The 15,272-nt window shown below is 38.9% G+C and overlaps 1 protein-coding gene across 1 annotated transcript; it reads right to left on the bottom strand.

The window, feature by feature from the left end:
• Positions 1-2,594: 2,594 nt before the first annotated feature.
• Positions 2,595-3,629, bottom strand: BDQ94DRAFT_163192 (purine and uridine phosphorylase; the record flags this gene model as incomplete). Its single annotated transcript, XM_026769692.1, has 1 exon — positions 2,595-3,629. The coding sequence occupies one exon, from the start codon at positions 3,627-3,629 to the stop codon at positions 2,595-2,597; it is 1,035 nt and encodes a 344-aa protein (XP_026621043.1).
• Positions 3,630-15,272: the final 11,643 nt, after the last annotated feature.

Below are 15,272 nucleotides of genomic sequence, written 5' to 3'. Positions count from 1 at the left end.
AATTTATATTATTATATTTATAATATTTTTAGAAAGATTTTTTTAATAAAACACTTCTACCAGTCTCTGTATATTTTCTAATCTTATATTATACAGAAAATAAACAAGATATTCATTCAAATTTTATTCTGTTTTATTAATATATTAATAACTGTATTTAGCAATATTTTATATTTCTTTTTTAATTATAAGTTCTTGGATCCGGGCAAGCCCGGTTCCGTATTTTTAATTAACAGTCAGATCTTTTACTAGATAATTCTAAAATTTGAGTTAATAAAATTTAATTAGGTCAGAAAGTAACCACTTTCTCTAATTATGTTTAAAATTAAATTTCAGTAATTTTTATAATCTCTTTTTAACTTTTTTAATCAGTTTCTGTGCGGCTGTCATCTCTACTATATTATTATTTATTAGAAATGATTTTATGCTGCTTTTATTATTTATTTTTTTTATATTAATATTATCTTCTTGTATTATCTGCAAAAGTCTTCCAGTTTATCTCTGATTTAATTAATTATTACTTTAATTATTATACTTTAATTAGAGAAGGAGAAGAATGGAAAAATAGAAATAAAAAAAATAAAAATAGGAAAATAAAATAAGCGAGGAAAAAAGAAAGAGAAAAAAATAAAAATGTAATATAAAAAAAAAGAATAAGAAAGTAAGAAGAGAGAAAGATATAATATATATAAAAAAAAATAAAATAACAGTAAATTAGCAGTAAAATACTAGTAAATAATTTATAGAGAACTCACTCAATATAAAAGAGAAATAATGATATAATTCTTTGTAAATAAATTAGAGATAGAATAGTAATAGACTTTTAATAGTAGTTAATAACTATAAAATGAGCTTCAAACAGTTAATCTCTTGTTATTTTCTTGAATATAGTTTTAAAGTAATATTCAAATACTGGTATAACTATTATATACAGTATAACAGAATGCTTATGATTTATTTTAGTCAGCAACCATTAGGAACTGTTATGCAACTGGCCACAACTCCCGGCAACTTACACCAGCGGCCTACTATGTTGTCCCGTTGTGGAGATTTCCCTACTAGATTATTCTGAGAAATTATGTTTATAGAACTTATTAAACATCTTATCTGACTAAATCCGGAATACTGTTATTTGTATTAAAGTTAATAATTAAATAAAATAAAAAATTGAAAAATTTTAATTAATTATTTATATTACAACTGCCTGTAATACAGAGCTAAATAATTTATATTAAATAAAATAAATTATATATAATATTTTACTGGAAATTTTAAGAATAGTTTTTTTAATTATAAGATTATTATATAAAGAATTCTATCTATTCTAGTTCTTCTAAATAACTGTTATAATAGTTTACTATAACTAAGATTAATAAATTTATATTTAAATTATAAAGATAATAATATTTTGCTAGCTGAGAATAGCTAATTCTAATAAAAAATATAAAAAAATAAGCAGTATTCACTATTCAGAGGCATATAACTAGATTATATAATATAATTCTATTTATTTTATTTTATTTATTTATTTTTATTATTTATATATATTTTCTTATACTTCCTTCTTTTCCTTCTCATGTTCGATATTCCAGTCTAGATACACTAAATAAGACATATTTAATTGGCTCTCATAATACTCGTCTGTATTTACTTAGAAATAAATTATATAATATTATTTAGTATTATTTTTCTGTTTTTATCTATGACCAAGTTATCTTTCAGATAGTCATCAGTCAATACCTTCTTGACATAGTTCGACGATACGTATAGCAACAGGACTAAGCTAACAGGGACAGAGAAGTGATCCTAGGGTTTAACACGTGGCTGATTCCTTATCTAGTCAACAGGTCTTCTATCCTGACAAGTAGATCCTATTATAATACATTAATATTATATAGGTTTGTCATGGTTAGGATGATTATTGATACCGTGATTTGATCTAATACAAAACTACATCACGTTTATTGGCCACGTCACACGTGCTACCGAACGCCGCTCGCCATCACAGTGTGAATAGGTTCCAATTGTAGAATATGACTGCTCAATTGTAAGGAAAGCACCTCTGATCAGTCTAGAAAGCAAGGAAATAAATACATGGGAAATGATTATATTTATTTGAACCCTTTGGGAGTTTTCTTGAAACAGGTTAGCTTCTCCATATTGCTATTCGGGCACCCAGAGACCTCTTGTGACGAAGATACCCTTCCCTGTTTTATAATATGATCCTTGTTATCATCATCATACCTTGGGCAGCAAGCTGCACAACATGAAATATCTATATGTGTATGTATAAGTCAATGACAGAACAGGATCTCATAACATGAAAGCTGGTCATACCATTTTGGTTTCTCTCTAGTTGGTGTACTAGGTTGCCCATCTCCCGGCAAAGTTGTGTAATGGCTGTAGACACTAGCTCAACATTGTTAGACTTTGAATGCTCAGTATAAGGATGGCATAGAGCTAATATACTCTGTGAGACCGCCTGAATGCTGGCTGCCTCTAGCTGTGGATTAAGAGTGCCGTATGCTCTCTGAGGGGGGCCGACACTCCCGTGGCTTTCTGTCTGCTGTGGCCCTATAATATCAAGTTTTATTTTAGAAGGTTTGTTTGCAGGAAAAATTAAACTGACCTCTGTTCATGACATCAGTAGCTTTCTCGGCTTTCTCCATTTCCCTGCCCGGAATATATCGAAGAAACTCCTTAGCATACGCAGCAGCAGCAGCGGCGGCATACCGTTGCCATCGATCATTTTTGTGGGAGTCTCCGTAGTCACAAATGCCTCTTATCACCAGACACGGAAAGTCGTTCATTAAGCCAGCAGCTTCCATCTCAAAGCACAAGCAGTCTTCTAGCTGCAGCTGCTCGACTATCCAGTCCCTAAAAACCCCGTCTTTCATAAGTATGTCACCAGATGCAATGGTCCCGTAGTGAATTTTTGGTGCGGTAGACCGTCGTGGACTTCGTCGGATTGCTTGATAAGCCTTGTCGCATCTACTGCAATCAGTGCCCCCAAGATGCCTATCAGTGGAATTGAACAGCTTGTCGTTTTCTGTCCCTTGATAAAGATACTGGTCCATCTCGGGATATTGACTCCCTATTTCCCCGAGAAAGGAAGCAACAAGTGAACGTCCAGGAAGCTCATGCTCAGCCTGTAATTTGCCTAACGTGTTTAGGAGAGCGGCTGGTGGCTTGTTAAGAAAACCTTTGCGTTCCAAATGGTTTTCTTTTGCTTTTACCAGGTTGTACTGGATCACACCACCGTTAGTTCCACTTGGTTGGCTCACAACCACGTCGCCAAGTCGGATATCACGGTCTTTTTCTGGCCTAGCAATACCAGCTCCAATTGCAACAAGAAGACCAATCTTGATTTTGGGAAAAGACAATAGCATGCTTTGCGCTGTGACAGCAGCTGGCACGATCCCATATAACCCAGGTTGAAGAGAAGCAATAACCACATTGTGCTCCCCAATGCGACCCCAGGAATAAGAATTCTTGTCATCTGTGCGTTGCTCGAAGTTGGCTGGTGTTCCATGCTCCTCGTCAAGCATGAGGAGTGCTGCTGTCCTCTCGAGGTAAAGAGCAGCAATCCAGCCAACATGGTACAGATCAGGGCTTTCCAACTTCTTCATAGTGGGGTTCATGGTGATGCGTATTCATGAAAAGTCTACCTAGGGACTTTTTGACTGTTTTCGTAAGGCTCTTAAGTATTGGCCTCTGGACTCCAAAGTCAAAAGACTAAACCTTACCACAGGAGACTATAATATAAATTAATATTGATGCTCCCCAGAAGACATTCTTCGGACTGAAGTTTTGAATGCTGAATTGCTCTGTAATAAACACAGCTCAATAGGGTCAGAGAATCTTACTGTCTGGTCTTTGGTTCATGCAGGGCCCTTCCAGAAAACCTTCATCTTTCATTCAATGATATGGTTCACCTCACTGATGAAAGATGCCTGACAGATCAGTGACTCTTTAATAAGTTTCTTCAGCAGAACTTCGTAGTGTGACGATCCATGATTGAATTGAAGGTTTGATTGACGGATAGATGATGTAAACATTTCATGGCTCATGTGAGACACGAGCCTGATATGTAACAGTAATCTTTACATATTAATCTAGGCCTTTCCATTTTGCAAACGTTATTGTCATTCCTGCAAACCTTCGCGTCATGCACTGAGTCCACCCTGGTAGGACGACAAGGGTGGTGTGATGAGAGTCTATAGCTCGAATAATAATACTAAACATCACTATCACACGGGAGCCGGATGATGTAAGTCAATAGTCTGTGGACTAAACTCAACTTTCATGTTCACAAAGCTGAGTGGCAATATCTAGGCGTCGATCAATGAAACTAGACTAGGACCCAGACACGGTCAAATAGAGATAAGGTTCATACAAAAATATGTTTCACATCAACCCCGCAACATACCCAGCAGACTAGAAAAAGCTTAAAAAACGGATATTACCCATGGTAGGATTGAAAGCATGTTGAGAGTGGTATAGCCAAATTTTAGGTCAACCCTTGTGGGTTGTATAGCTAGTTAAAAAGTTCTACTTACTCAGTTAAGAGTTATTTTCGTATCTTGAGTTCAGTATCACATGTTACTCGTCTATTGAGTACCACCCAGAGATTCTTATTCTTCGCTTGACGTAGACATCATATTGTACCAGAGTCATCCTTCTGAGCCGTATCAATTGGCGGACAATCCGGATTTCGCACGATGGCTCATGGCCGATTGGGACAGATATATAAGAAAGCCAAGTTTTTGGTCTACTAGAGCACTACTTAAAGCAATATATCGCATACTATATGATTACTTTGCAAGGTATTCTGGCAATCTCGCTTCTGAGATATATATCATTTCTAAAAGGCTCTTCTACATTTAGTGATACATACATTTGATTATTTCCTATTACCGATTCCCTTTCTAACTTCATCGTGTATAAAAGTCTACTATATTTATTATGGATAAAAATTCGTTCAATGTTCTTCACTTTGGTAGGTCTTGATAGCCACCTAAAGACTGCTATTCTTACTGATAATTAGTTAGGTTCAGGAGTTTGGAGATTAAGCCAAACAAATTCTCTTAGTCTGAATGTGGGCCCCTCTTCCATAGTTGATGAATTTAAGGCTGAGGGACGAAGAATCCCTTGCTGCATGGCAAATGCTACGTGTAAGGCAGCCCATTGCTAGTCCTCGAGTATGCAGTTGGTTCACAAGAATCATAATAAATAGGTTTCTTGAGACAACGAATTGGTCGAGATGGAGAACTGAACGCGAGGATATCTTGAAATCCTTAGGTATTCCATGTTTCCTTAGTACTGATACATGCAAAGATATGAATGGCTATTTTGGTTGCAGCCCAAATCAGTCTGAAACGGGAAGACTTGAAAGCTATAGTAAGTTTTTCCAAATCAGCTTATGAGACCATATCTAAACTGCATTTAGGCACATGGTTTCAGTTCTATGTGAAGATGGTCCTTACGGAGAGGGAGATGAAGCAAAGACGTTATGGAAAGGACTATTTATGGTATGAGATGAGGTTCTTTAGCATGTGGAGATCTTCAGGTCAACATGTCGTGCTATGTGTTGGCACTCCGGAAAGGCTAGAGGCCATGCTTGAAGCTATGCTGCGAGAGGATCCTCCTGACCTTACTCATCCATTAACCTTGCACATATGTTTGATTTCGCAAATAATAAGATTATATGATCAATCAGTGTGGCGTTCTCGAGAACCAATCCGCAAATTTGAGGAGGTATGTAATTCTATTGCGCTATATTGATTTGAAACAACTGATCAATCCCATATAGAGCAGAACAGTGTCTGGATTCAATTTCGAGAAATTGCATGATTTATCCAGACACACAATCCATATCATGGAAGTTCTTTCAGTAGCAACTGAAACTGTGAAGAGGATTACGCAGCAGCACGAATTTGCCCACTCCTGCTCTGATTCAACAGCGAAGGAGAGTTACCAAAACCAGGCACGAGAGTATCTATCCTTTCAAGTCCAACTTCTAAAGAGCCTTCACCTACGCTCAATCTCCAACCATGAGAGGCTTAAAGCAGAGATTACACTGGTAATTTAACACAGCCCCATCATTTCTTTGCTTTTGATAGTTGAAGCTGATGGCTGTAGGCATACCACTTGATCACTCGGCAGGATAATAGAGTAATGAAGTCAATCGCACTTCTTACTATGATATTTCTGCCAGCGACATTCGTCTCTGTATGTCTGGTCTTATATATAAATCTTCTGAGGTGCTTATAATTTTGGCAGGCATTCTTTAGTACAACGTTCTTCAAATTCGGCGACAGGGAATGGGGGGTATCAGAGCAACTCTGGGTATATTGGGCCGTTGTGGGTCCGGCCACAATCCTAGTACCGACTTTATGGTACCTCTGGCTATCATACTCGGCAAGACCTTTATCTGTGCCATATTCATATGAGACAGTGCCTTGGCAAAGAAGGCCTACTCCGCGAAGCGAAGTGTGAGCCAGTCCTCTGCAGTAATGGGAGAATGGTGAGAGGCGGAAAATACACCCCAAGAGGCACAGTAGAGACAGGAAGATAGGAAAAAGAGTAAATTTATAAACTCTTAACTAATGTAGTAAATCCTTCAAACAGGGTTACACTCCTTTAGATCAATTTGGCATGTATCCAACATAACAGCAGCGAGCCTGCTGATAAGCCATACCCGGGGTCGGTCAGTGTCTCGTAAGCGCCAAAGATGTGGGGCTGATGACTCTGCTATTGGAACCACTATGCTTCGAGTGACGAAAGAGAGAACTAGATTTAGCCAGTGCATCTTCAAGCAGCGGAGTTGGTGACTACTCACTAAACCAACGACCCACTCTAAATAGACAGACCACCGCGAGTGGTGGTGCACTAAGCGGTCTTCGTGCAGATACTACGAACTCCAACATTTGCAGTATAGATCTTTCATCATCCTCCTCGTCGCAACTTTACCTAGGCGTTGTATTAAAATGTTGATTGTATGAGGAATATAAGTCACACGGCATGTTTGAAGTGTCTGTACAGCATCACGTAATCGTGCTCCTGGTTGAGCTAGTTCCGCATTAGCGATTCCTACCAAGTGGGATGTTCCTTCAGCCTTCTCTTCCATGGTCCGGAATATCTCTTCTGCTACTGGTTTCAGTTAATGATCTTCCCGTTAAGGTCACGGGCTCTCCTGGATCATTAACAGATCATATTTCACCACTAGGTCTTTGCACCTGAACAGGTCTCCGAAGAGTCATTCCCGGCTGTATATTGATAATTTTCAAAATCGACATAGCCACATGAGCATGTGACGATCCATGAAACTGCATCTGGGCGGCATCAGTGCTGGACTCATCTCAATCAGTATTAAAGACAAAACAACGGTCGGAGACCGATCTAGGTTCTGATACAGCCCGGCTGTACCGTGAACTTTAAACCTTCGTATAATCAGTGGAGTCACGCGGCGGGTCGCATATGCTACAAATCAAAATGTGGTCAAGCTATTACTGTATCTTATAATATTAAATCTTAATCAGATTAGGCGAGTGACGCGGCGGGTCTTATATGCTACAAATCAAGTTTCAATCCAGATATTGCTATCCCCAACCTCAAATTTACCCAGCCTTAATAATAATAATACTATAGGGTCGGATCTACAACGTCACGGTTCCCATGACAAGCTTATATAGATCATCTATATTATAAGTATATGGCTAGATATACAGTTGTCAGCAGCAGTTGGGTTCTAGGCTCAGGCCTAATAGTCTATTTTCTTTTCCTATTTTCTTATATTAAATATATATTGCCATAATTGGCCATCGGATTCTATCAAGCAGAGTTCTTGAAAATGGTATTTCATTAGCTATAAATCACGATACGAAATCTGAGCCAAATTTACTTCTGGATTCCTATATGTTTATCATAAAATTTTTAAGAATAAGATATCTGCGTACGCTCCTTTTGTTGGCTATGAAACAGTTGGACAGAAAAGAGTCATAGCCTGGCAAGAGTTTCCAGGTAGGTAATTCGGCATATGTGGATACAGAGATTACTCAAATCGCCTCCTGGTTTGCAAGATACTTTTCTTTCGTGCACTGAATGGCAATCGTGATTGGTGACAGGGTACTCTCAACCCTGGTCCGCACGATAAAACACCGCGTGATCATTTCTGTTATTAGTGTCAATATGTTGACAACAGCAGCAAGGAACAGTATCCTTGTAACCAACAGCTGGAAAGCATAGAATTACAGGATCTGGACTAGACCTCCTAGAAGACAGAATTACTACAGGTAGAGACAGCGGCCTCTACAATGGGTCCATATAACGCTGATTTCTAGACCTTCGGGTACAAAACCGATGGGTCCGTAAAAGTTTGTTATGTTGTTCTTGATCTCCACTGAGTGCCTCGTATGTATATTATGGCACGAGATCGACAAATTATACAATTAGAGTTATGTCAACCATAAATGATCCACAGAGAAGCCAAGATGGATGTTACAGGGCTCAAGAGTCTATATTAACGTAACCCTGGCTATTATAAAGTCAAGGTTTCGTGAGTGGTACTTGGTTTCAAGTCCTTGCTACCTTCTAGATTACGAAAGACCTCAAAGCAATGTATACCCATAATTAAGTGCAATTAATGCTATTAAGATGAACCTTTCACCATGGATTATGTAAAGCGACAGGACATTCACGCTTCCCCTTTGTACTGAGATCTCCTCTCAGCCCAAAGTGTTACTGCATTAATCTTTGGGCATATTCACATTCTTCATCTATTTTTTCGAAGGGTCAAGTCATGATGGTTGAGCGGGGAATTGGACTTCATCAGGTTGATCCTGAGGGAGCTAACGGCCGGGAGCTGGAGGCTCACACTTTTAGCACGCCAGGGTGGAGTGGGAGTCCGATGTTCGGAACAGTTGATCAACAGCAGAAATGTGTCCAGGTCATGAGTGGGAAGGAGCTTGAGGATGATGGCCTAACCGGGGTTTTTATTGAGACGCACTCGGATAGTGTTAGTACTGGGGGCAAGATGATGACTGATCTGATCTTGTACGGGCTTGCGAATTGGCCTTGAACTTTGGTGATATTCAGCTTATTGCAGTCTATTGATGGATCGGTCGAGGTTATACTATCTACCTGAGATATGGTCCGGCTTTGTAATTCTTATGTTGAAACTCAGGCAACTCACCTCGATAATTGAACAATGTCGCTTCTTATTACGACCTTAGGAGCCACTGTTACCGCTAGTATTATAATTATCATGGTGCTTCTCAGACCTAAAATATATTATTATTTCAGAAAAGTATTAGTCTGCTGACATACGAGGAAAGCCATGGCGCCGCCCACCTTTTTGGTCTGCTATAATTGCCTCTTTGCATGCTTTAGGTCCACTTTGATAATAAGGTGAACATGGATCCTGCCAGATTCAGTAATGAAACCAAGCTGCTCAGGCCATAACGATTAGTTATGAAGATTCTTATTCCAGAAGTTCTTATCTTTAGCTGCAGCTTCTTCGCCATTGTCCACATTATCGAAGTGCTGAACATTGGTTCCCATATTCTCTCTAATGCAAATTAGTGCTCTTAATAACTTGTACATTACCAATTGTGTCCTCGCTGCCTTTCCTAGCTCCCTGTTAAGGTGATCACTGACGTTTGTATATGCCCCCTTAGTTTAAATTGTGAGACGATCTACTTGTCAGGGTAGAAAGCCTGTTAACTAGATAAGGAATCGGCTATTAAGTACTATAGATTTGTCTAGTAATAATAAAGATAACCTATATATATGAAATAGACTGATTCATAGGGAATTAGTAGTATAATATAATAAATTACTATCTTATAGTACTCAGATCGGTATAGAACTGTTATTAATAATTTCATAATTTTATCCCGCGTGGAACTACACCTCTTCGGTAAGCCTAAGAAATGTAGACTGGATTATTCTATCATATAAATATATATAACCTGATTAGATATGATTGAAACAAAATTATATAATAAACAAATCATGAAAGCCTTTGTCAGGGACATCCTTAAATGCAATAAGAATCAAATCAATTACAACATGGATGTCTAGAAACTGCTTATCTATATTTTTAATAATAGAGTAACCAACGGCCAGATAGAGTTAGAGCAAATGAGAAATACGAATATTAACTATTAGATACAAAAAGCTTTATAATAAATATATATTCTAATGAATTGATAATATAAGATCAAGGAACCATTTGAAAAGAAAGGATATTTAAAGAAGATTCAAAATAAAATATGGCAAAAAGGATAGAAATTTATTGAATATATGGACAAGTACCAAGGAGTTTAAAGTAACTGGATTTTTCTACTATAGATTATTTTCTTTTTGTAGATTCCCAAAGTTAATTAATTCGTATTATACCCATGATTCCTGTAATATCTATGTTATAATATTTTCTAGGCTCTCAAAGCGGGCGCCCTCCGAAATTCCCCCCGGTATATTTCCGATGTCCCAAGTGTGCTGCGGTTCACTCAAATCGCAGTAAACAGCCCCTCCAGTAACCCATCTCTGCTTTTATCTATGATCTGAACTATGTAACCCTAATAAAGGGCGCTGCAAACTGTAGATTGTTTCACCATAACATTCGCAAGGCCATGTAAAGCAGTACTAGACAGTTTTCTAAAAGCTTACGCACAGTCCCGTAGCAGGTAAAATTTCATCTATAACTAATAATCTATAAGCTTAGCGAGGCGGTGCATTCGCTGATTTAACTTGCCTTCAGGGCTTAGAGATGTTGGTACGCAGACGATAAGTGCTGCTTCTGCTCATCTGGCATATTTCTGGAATGCCTGGTGTCTGCGTTTTCCGGAAACTATAAAAGTGCTCGGACTGGGACTTGTCCGGAGACTCGACTGTATATTGAATACTGAGATGCTATCTTTGTCTGGAAGGTTTTTGAAACAGTAAGTTCTCTCTGATAGGCATTAATATATTACTAGTATAAACCACTCCGCCGCAGACGGGGTGTTTTCCGGCCGGTGATTACAACTTAAAAGTATATAGACATTTGCTAATAGTGATAATAAGTTCACAGTTTCCTGTTAATATTTATTACTTTTAATATTTTATTTATTAAAATAATGTTTATTTAAAGATAAGAATCTTAGTAAAGAATCTTTATTCTAGTTATCTGTATACCTTTAAAATAATTCTTTTAGATAGTTAAAGCAGGCAGTCTTGCTGATCATACTGAGTATTTTAGTGTAGATATATATTTTTTCAAAAAAGAAGTAATTAAGTTATTATATAAATTACTATGTAAGAGATTTTATACTTAAAAACTGCCCAGCTTACTAGCGTATGCTAATGACTTTTGATACACACCTTTGTATTGTGGACTAAATTCATATATATCTGCCTTTGTTAGAGACAACCTCCCGGCCCCTTCCCCTGGCCGTTAGTGAGTAATCACCTTTAAGTCAAATTATCACGCCCTTGGCTCTGGCTTGACAAGCTTTCTATGTTTTTTAATGAGACTCTCCACACAAGCCTATGCCCCCAACGCACATACACACGCGCCCTCTCTCTCTCTCTCTCTCTCGTTCGCTCGCGGCAGCTCTCGCTCTTGGTTGAAATCATGTTTCATAAGAGATATATGTTCCTCCAAATGGGATAAACTGTGTTTCCCATGTGATATTGAACGGGGCGTAGCGGGTATTCATTCCACTCAGATACACACGCAAGTTGCTTTGATAACGATCGAAAGCACTTCCTCCACAGCATGCCCAGAAGAAAATTGAAATAGCACATGTCAAACACATTACACAATACTCGGTGTCCTGGTCTTTGCTGTACTGCTGGGTCATATCACGGATGTGGTTCATATCTTGTTCGAACATGGCTCGTGGCACACCCCGTCTTGTCATTACCTGGGGCATTCCAGTTGGAATATTATTTACCGGTAAAATCCCGAATTGGACCCTCTGATGATTACCATCATCATTACCGAGTATATTCATCATGGCAATGTTCGTGCCCAGGCGCTGGGCATACTGTGTGTCGGCCATATTCTGAGCAGTCGGATCATTGAGAATGGGTGGCAAGGCAGCAGCCAGAACTTGGCCGCGCACACGGAGGTCTTCACGGATCACATTAGGATTACTCGGTGGATGGTGCATTTGGGGTGTGTCCTCGACCATTATAGCATGAGACGGATTCTCCACTCTGCTTTTCACGGGCTTACAATGCGTTCACTCGGGCTTAGGCGCCTTTTCGTGTGGGCATCTCCCTTTGCCGTACTATCCGCGACTATTGGCCTATTTGGCGTTGTACTGTCAGCGTAATTCCTTAAGTGAGGCCTTACAGGACACACCTCTGTGGTTCATTAGGGTGTTAGCAACAAGTCTTACTTTAGTAGGTGGTTCTCATATACCAGAGTCCTTTCGTAGAAGACTGGATATAGAGGGACCTTCTCTAGATCTCTGCCCGTCAAACACGAAGAATAATAGGAGGAAAGAGAATAACTTAAACAAAAAGAAAATAGTGTGTATTTTGATAGGGTACGGGTGTTCTCTAAGGCCACGTGTAACGACAGTTCCTGACGAGGATGTACTAAAGGTTTTGAGTGTTCGAGTGGTTTATTACTGTTGCAGTTATGTGGAGTACTTCTGCAATGCAAAACTGTTCATATTTAGAAAGAAATTGGATTAAATAACAAGTGCCTTTAGCCATCGGATTCCGAGAGGATCAGAAATCGATGACGACAAGACTGTAGCGCTAGTATAGTTTCCGCAACATATCTAGTAGAAAACCAATATCCGTCTTTAAAGGGTACTATCCGCCTGGGTCGAGCTATGAATTGGTGACAAACATCTCTTATCATCGTCTCCCATTAGTTAGGATGGTTGACTCGCGTACTCGGAAAACAAAACCCGTGTATACCGGTAGAGAATAAACTTTCATAAAGTTTGGTGAAAAGCACCTCTTTATCCGTGGAATAGGAGAGGGGAACACAGTCTAGATTCAACACGAACCAGAATTTCGGCTCTGCGAACCCCACCAAATATATTAAGTTCTAATGTCCTCGAAGTATCGCATCTACTATCATTCTGCTGATAAATTCCTTTTTCTTAATCTAAACATCTGGTTTTACAATTCTAGCACAACAGGCTTTACCATGTCCGTGGAAACCAAATGTGACCTCTACTGGGCTGATTGGGATGATCATGTGATAGAACACGACCAAGACTCAGCAATGTGCAATTCTGACATGATAAACTGTGTCATCACTAGTTCGTCGGGAGACAAGCTTGAAGCGACATGCGACTCTACACTACAAATTCCAGACAGCGTTGACATGACGTACAACAAGTATTTCTGCATATGCGGAGGCAAGGCGGTCTCAGTGCCGGAGACTGTGAACTGCGCAGACAAATGCTACAATTTGACTACCCCCTTTCCAACGTGTAACCACCTGGAGCTGTACCCACGGACTACCGTCGTACTTGAGGGTTTCTGTACAGCTCACAGGTGCGATGTGTCAGGTGTGAACTGTACTTCCGACGGCTCTTGGCTCTATTACTGTGACAATCGAAAGCATGATTATCCAGGGTCATCATCGCATGGTTATGTGTGTAATTGCGTCGGACCAGCAGCAGTCCCAGAGGGCTACGGCGGGAATGCAACTGGAACAGCTTGTCAGACATCTAGTGGAGCGCCAGTGACTGCGAGCCAGACGGCATCGACGCCGGGGAGCCAGAGCACGGCCTCGCAATCCCCTACTCACTCAGCCCCCAGCTCCGGCCAGAGACCTATCTGTCCATTGATGCGGATACTTCTAGGTGTTCTATTTGTTATTCATTTTATTATTGGTTGACCGGGCCTGAATTGCGAATATTTGGTTTGCGTCCGAGGATTTGGGCTTGTCATTCTTATGGGCAAGATGATTTCCGTCGGAGGGTCAGCCTCGCTTGGCCCTAAATATTCGTATAGTAATATAGGATCCTTCTTGGTTATGGATGTTGGTGTCAGCTTTAGGCTCGTGTTGACTTGAAGTGATTAGTCCAGCTGAATACTCAAGATTGGATTTCAGATCTCATTTGACCAGTTGCTGCTTTAACGTAATTCCCGGGTGATCCGCCCACGCCGTTTAATAACATATAAAATGGCAAAGCATAAACTTGGATATCTTAGCCCTAGGCAGTTACAAATTAATGAGACTAAAGTACTGGATTCTGTATCTATTATAAAACCTATTGAACCTCTTTTTAAATTCTAGATGCGCGTCATAATACTAAAAATGTGAGATATAAATGAGATATAGTATATATATTACTTTAGATAAGAGTCTATAGCTTGGTAATAGGTAGTATGTTTATGCTATAAATAAGCCTATCAAGTTTTACTATTCATAGACCTAAAGTGGCTGAGATATCCAAGTTTGAAGAACTACGATTCAAATGGTGTATGGGGTGGGCGAATCACCTGGGAATTATGTTATATTTGATCCTAGTAATCTTCAATATTGCGCAAATACCTCTTAGGTGCTCCTTTTGGCTGCCTCTTGGGCTCACCTCAGCTATTTTGGACCAAACCAGGAAAATAGTCCTTAATTATAGAAGAACCCCAATACTTCTTAGGAAGCCGAACAGGGGTTCTTAATAAAAAAGTAAATTCTTGAATCATCCTTGAATATAGGCCAGACAGTGTAAGACCTCAGCCTGCCATGCCTCATTACATGACTATCACATGGGAGTCATATGATCTATTACACAAAGTGATGATAATTATAACCACTACAGTAAAACTGAATCTATCTAGATTTAGAGATTGACCTGATCAGGAAGAAATCAGGCAGAACTTTTTTTTACCGTTCCACGCTGTCTTTCTAAACAAGTAAAATAAGTGAATTACAGTTAACTGTACAGTTAACAGTTAGATTATCCAGAATTTTATAATTTACTAGTATTTCAATAAAATCTATTTATTAATTTAAAAGCAACAACTATTCATAAGAAGATACAATGTATATACCTTGAGATTTTGAAATTCAAATTCATTATCTTTATTACTATTAGAGTTTCTGTGACAGGATCTACTTGTCAGGCCAGAAAACCTGTTACTAGATAAGGAATCAACCACGAGATACTATAAATTCAATGATATAGATAGCTTATATCCACAGAATAGACTGACTGATGCTTATTAGACAGTAGTCCAACAGTGAGTAATAGTTATCTTATACCTATTATAACAGGCCGTCGGAGCTATCAATGATCTCATGACTTATATAA

The sequence above is a fragment of the Aspergillus welwitschiae genome (genome assembly GCF_003344945.1).
Source record: "Aspergillus welwitschiae strain CBS 139.54b unplaced genomic scaffold BDQ94scaffold_50, whole genome shotgun sequence".
Lineage (NCBI taxonomy): Eukaryota > Fungi > Ascomycota > Eurotiomycetes > Eurotiales > Aspergillaceae > Aspergillus > Aspergillus welwitschiae.
The sequence above is the reverse complement of the archived record's forward strand: the minus strand, read 5'-3'. Positions and strand labels throughout refer to the sequence as shown.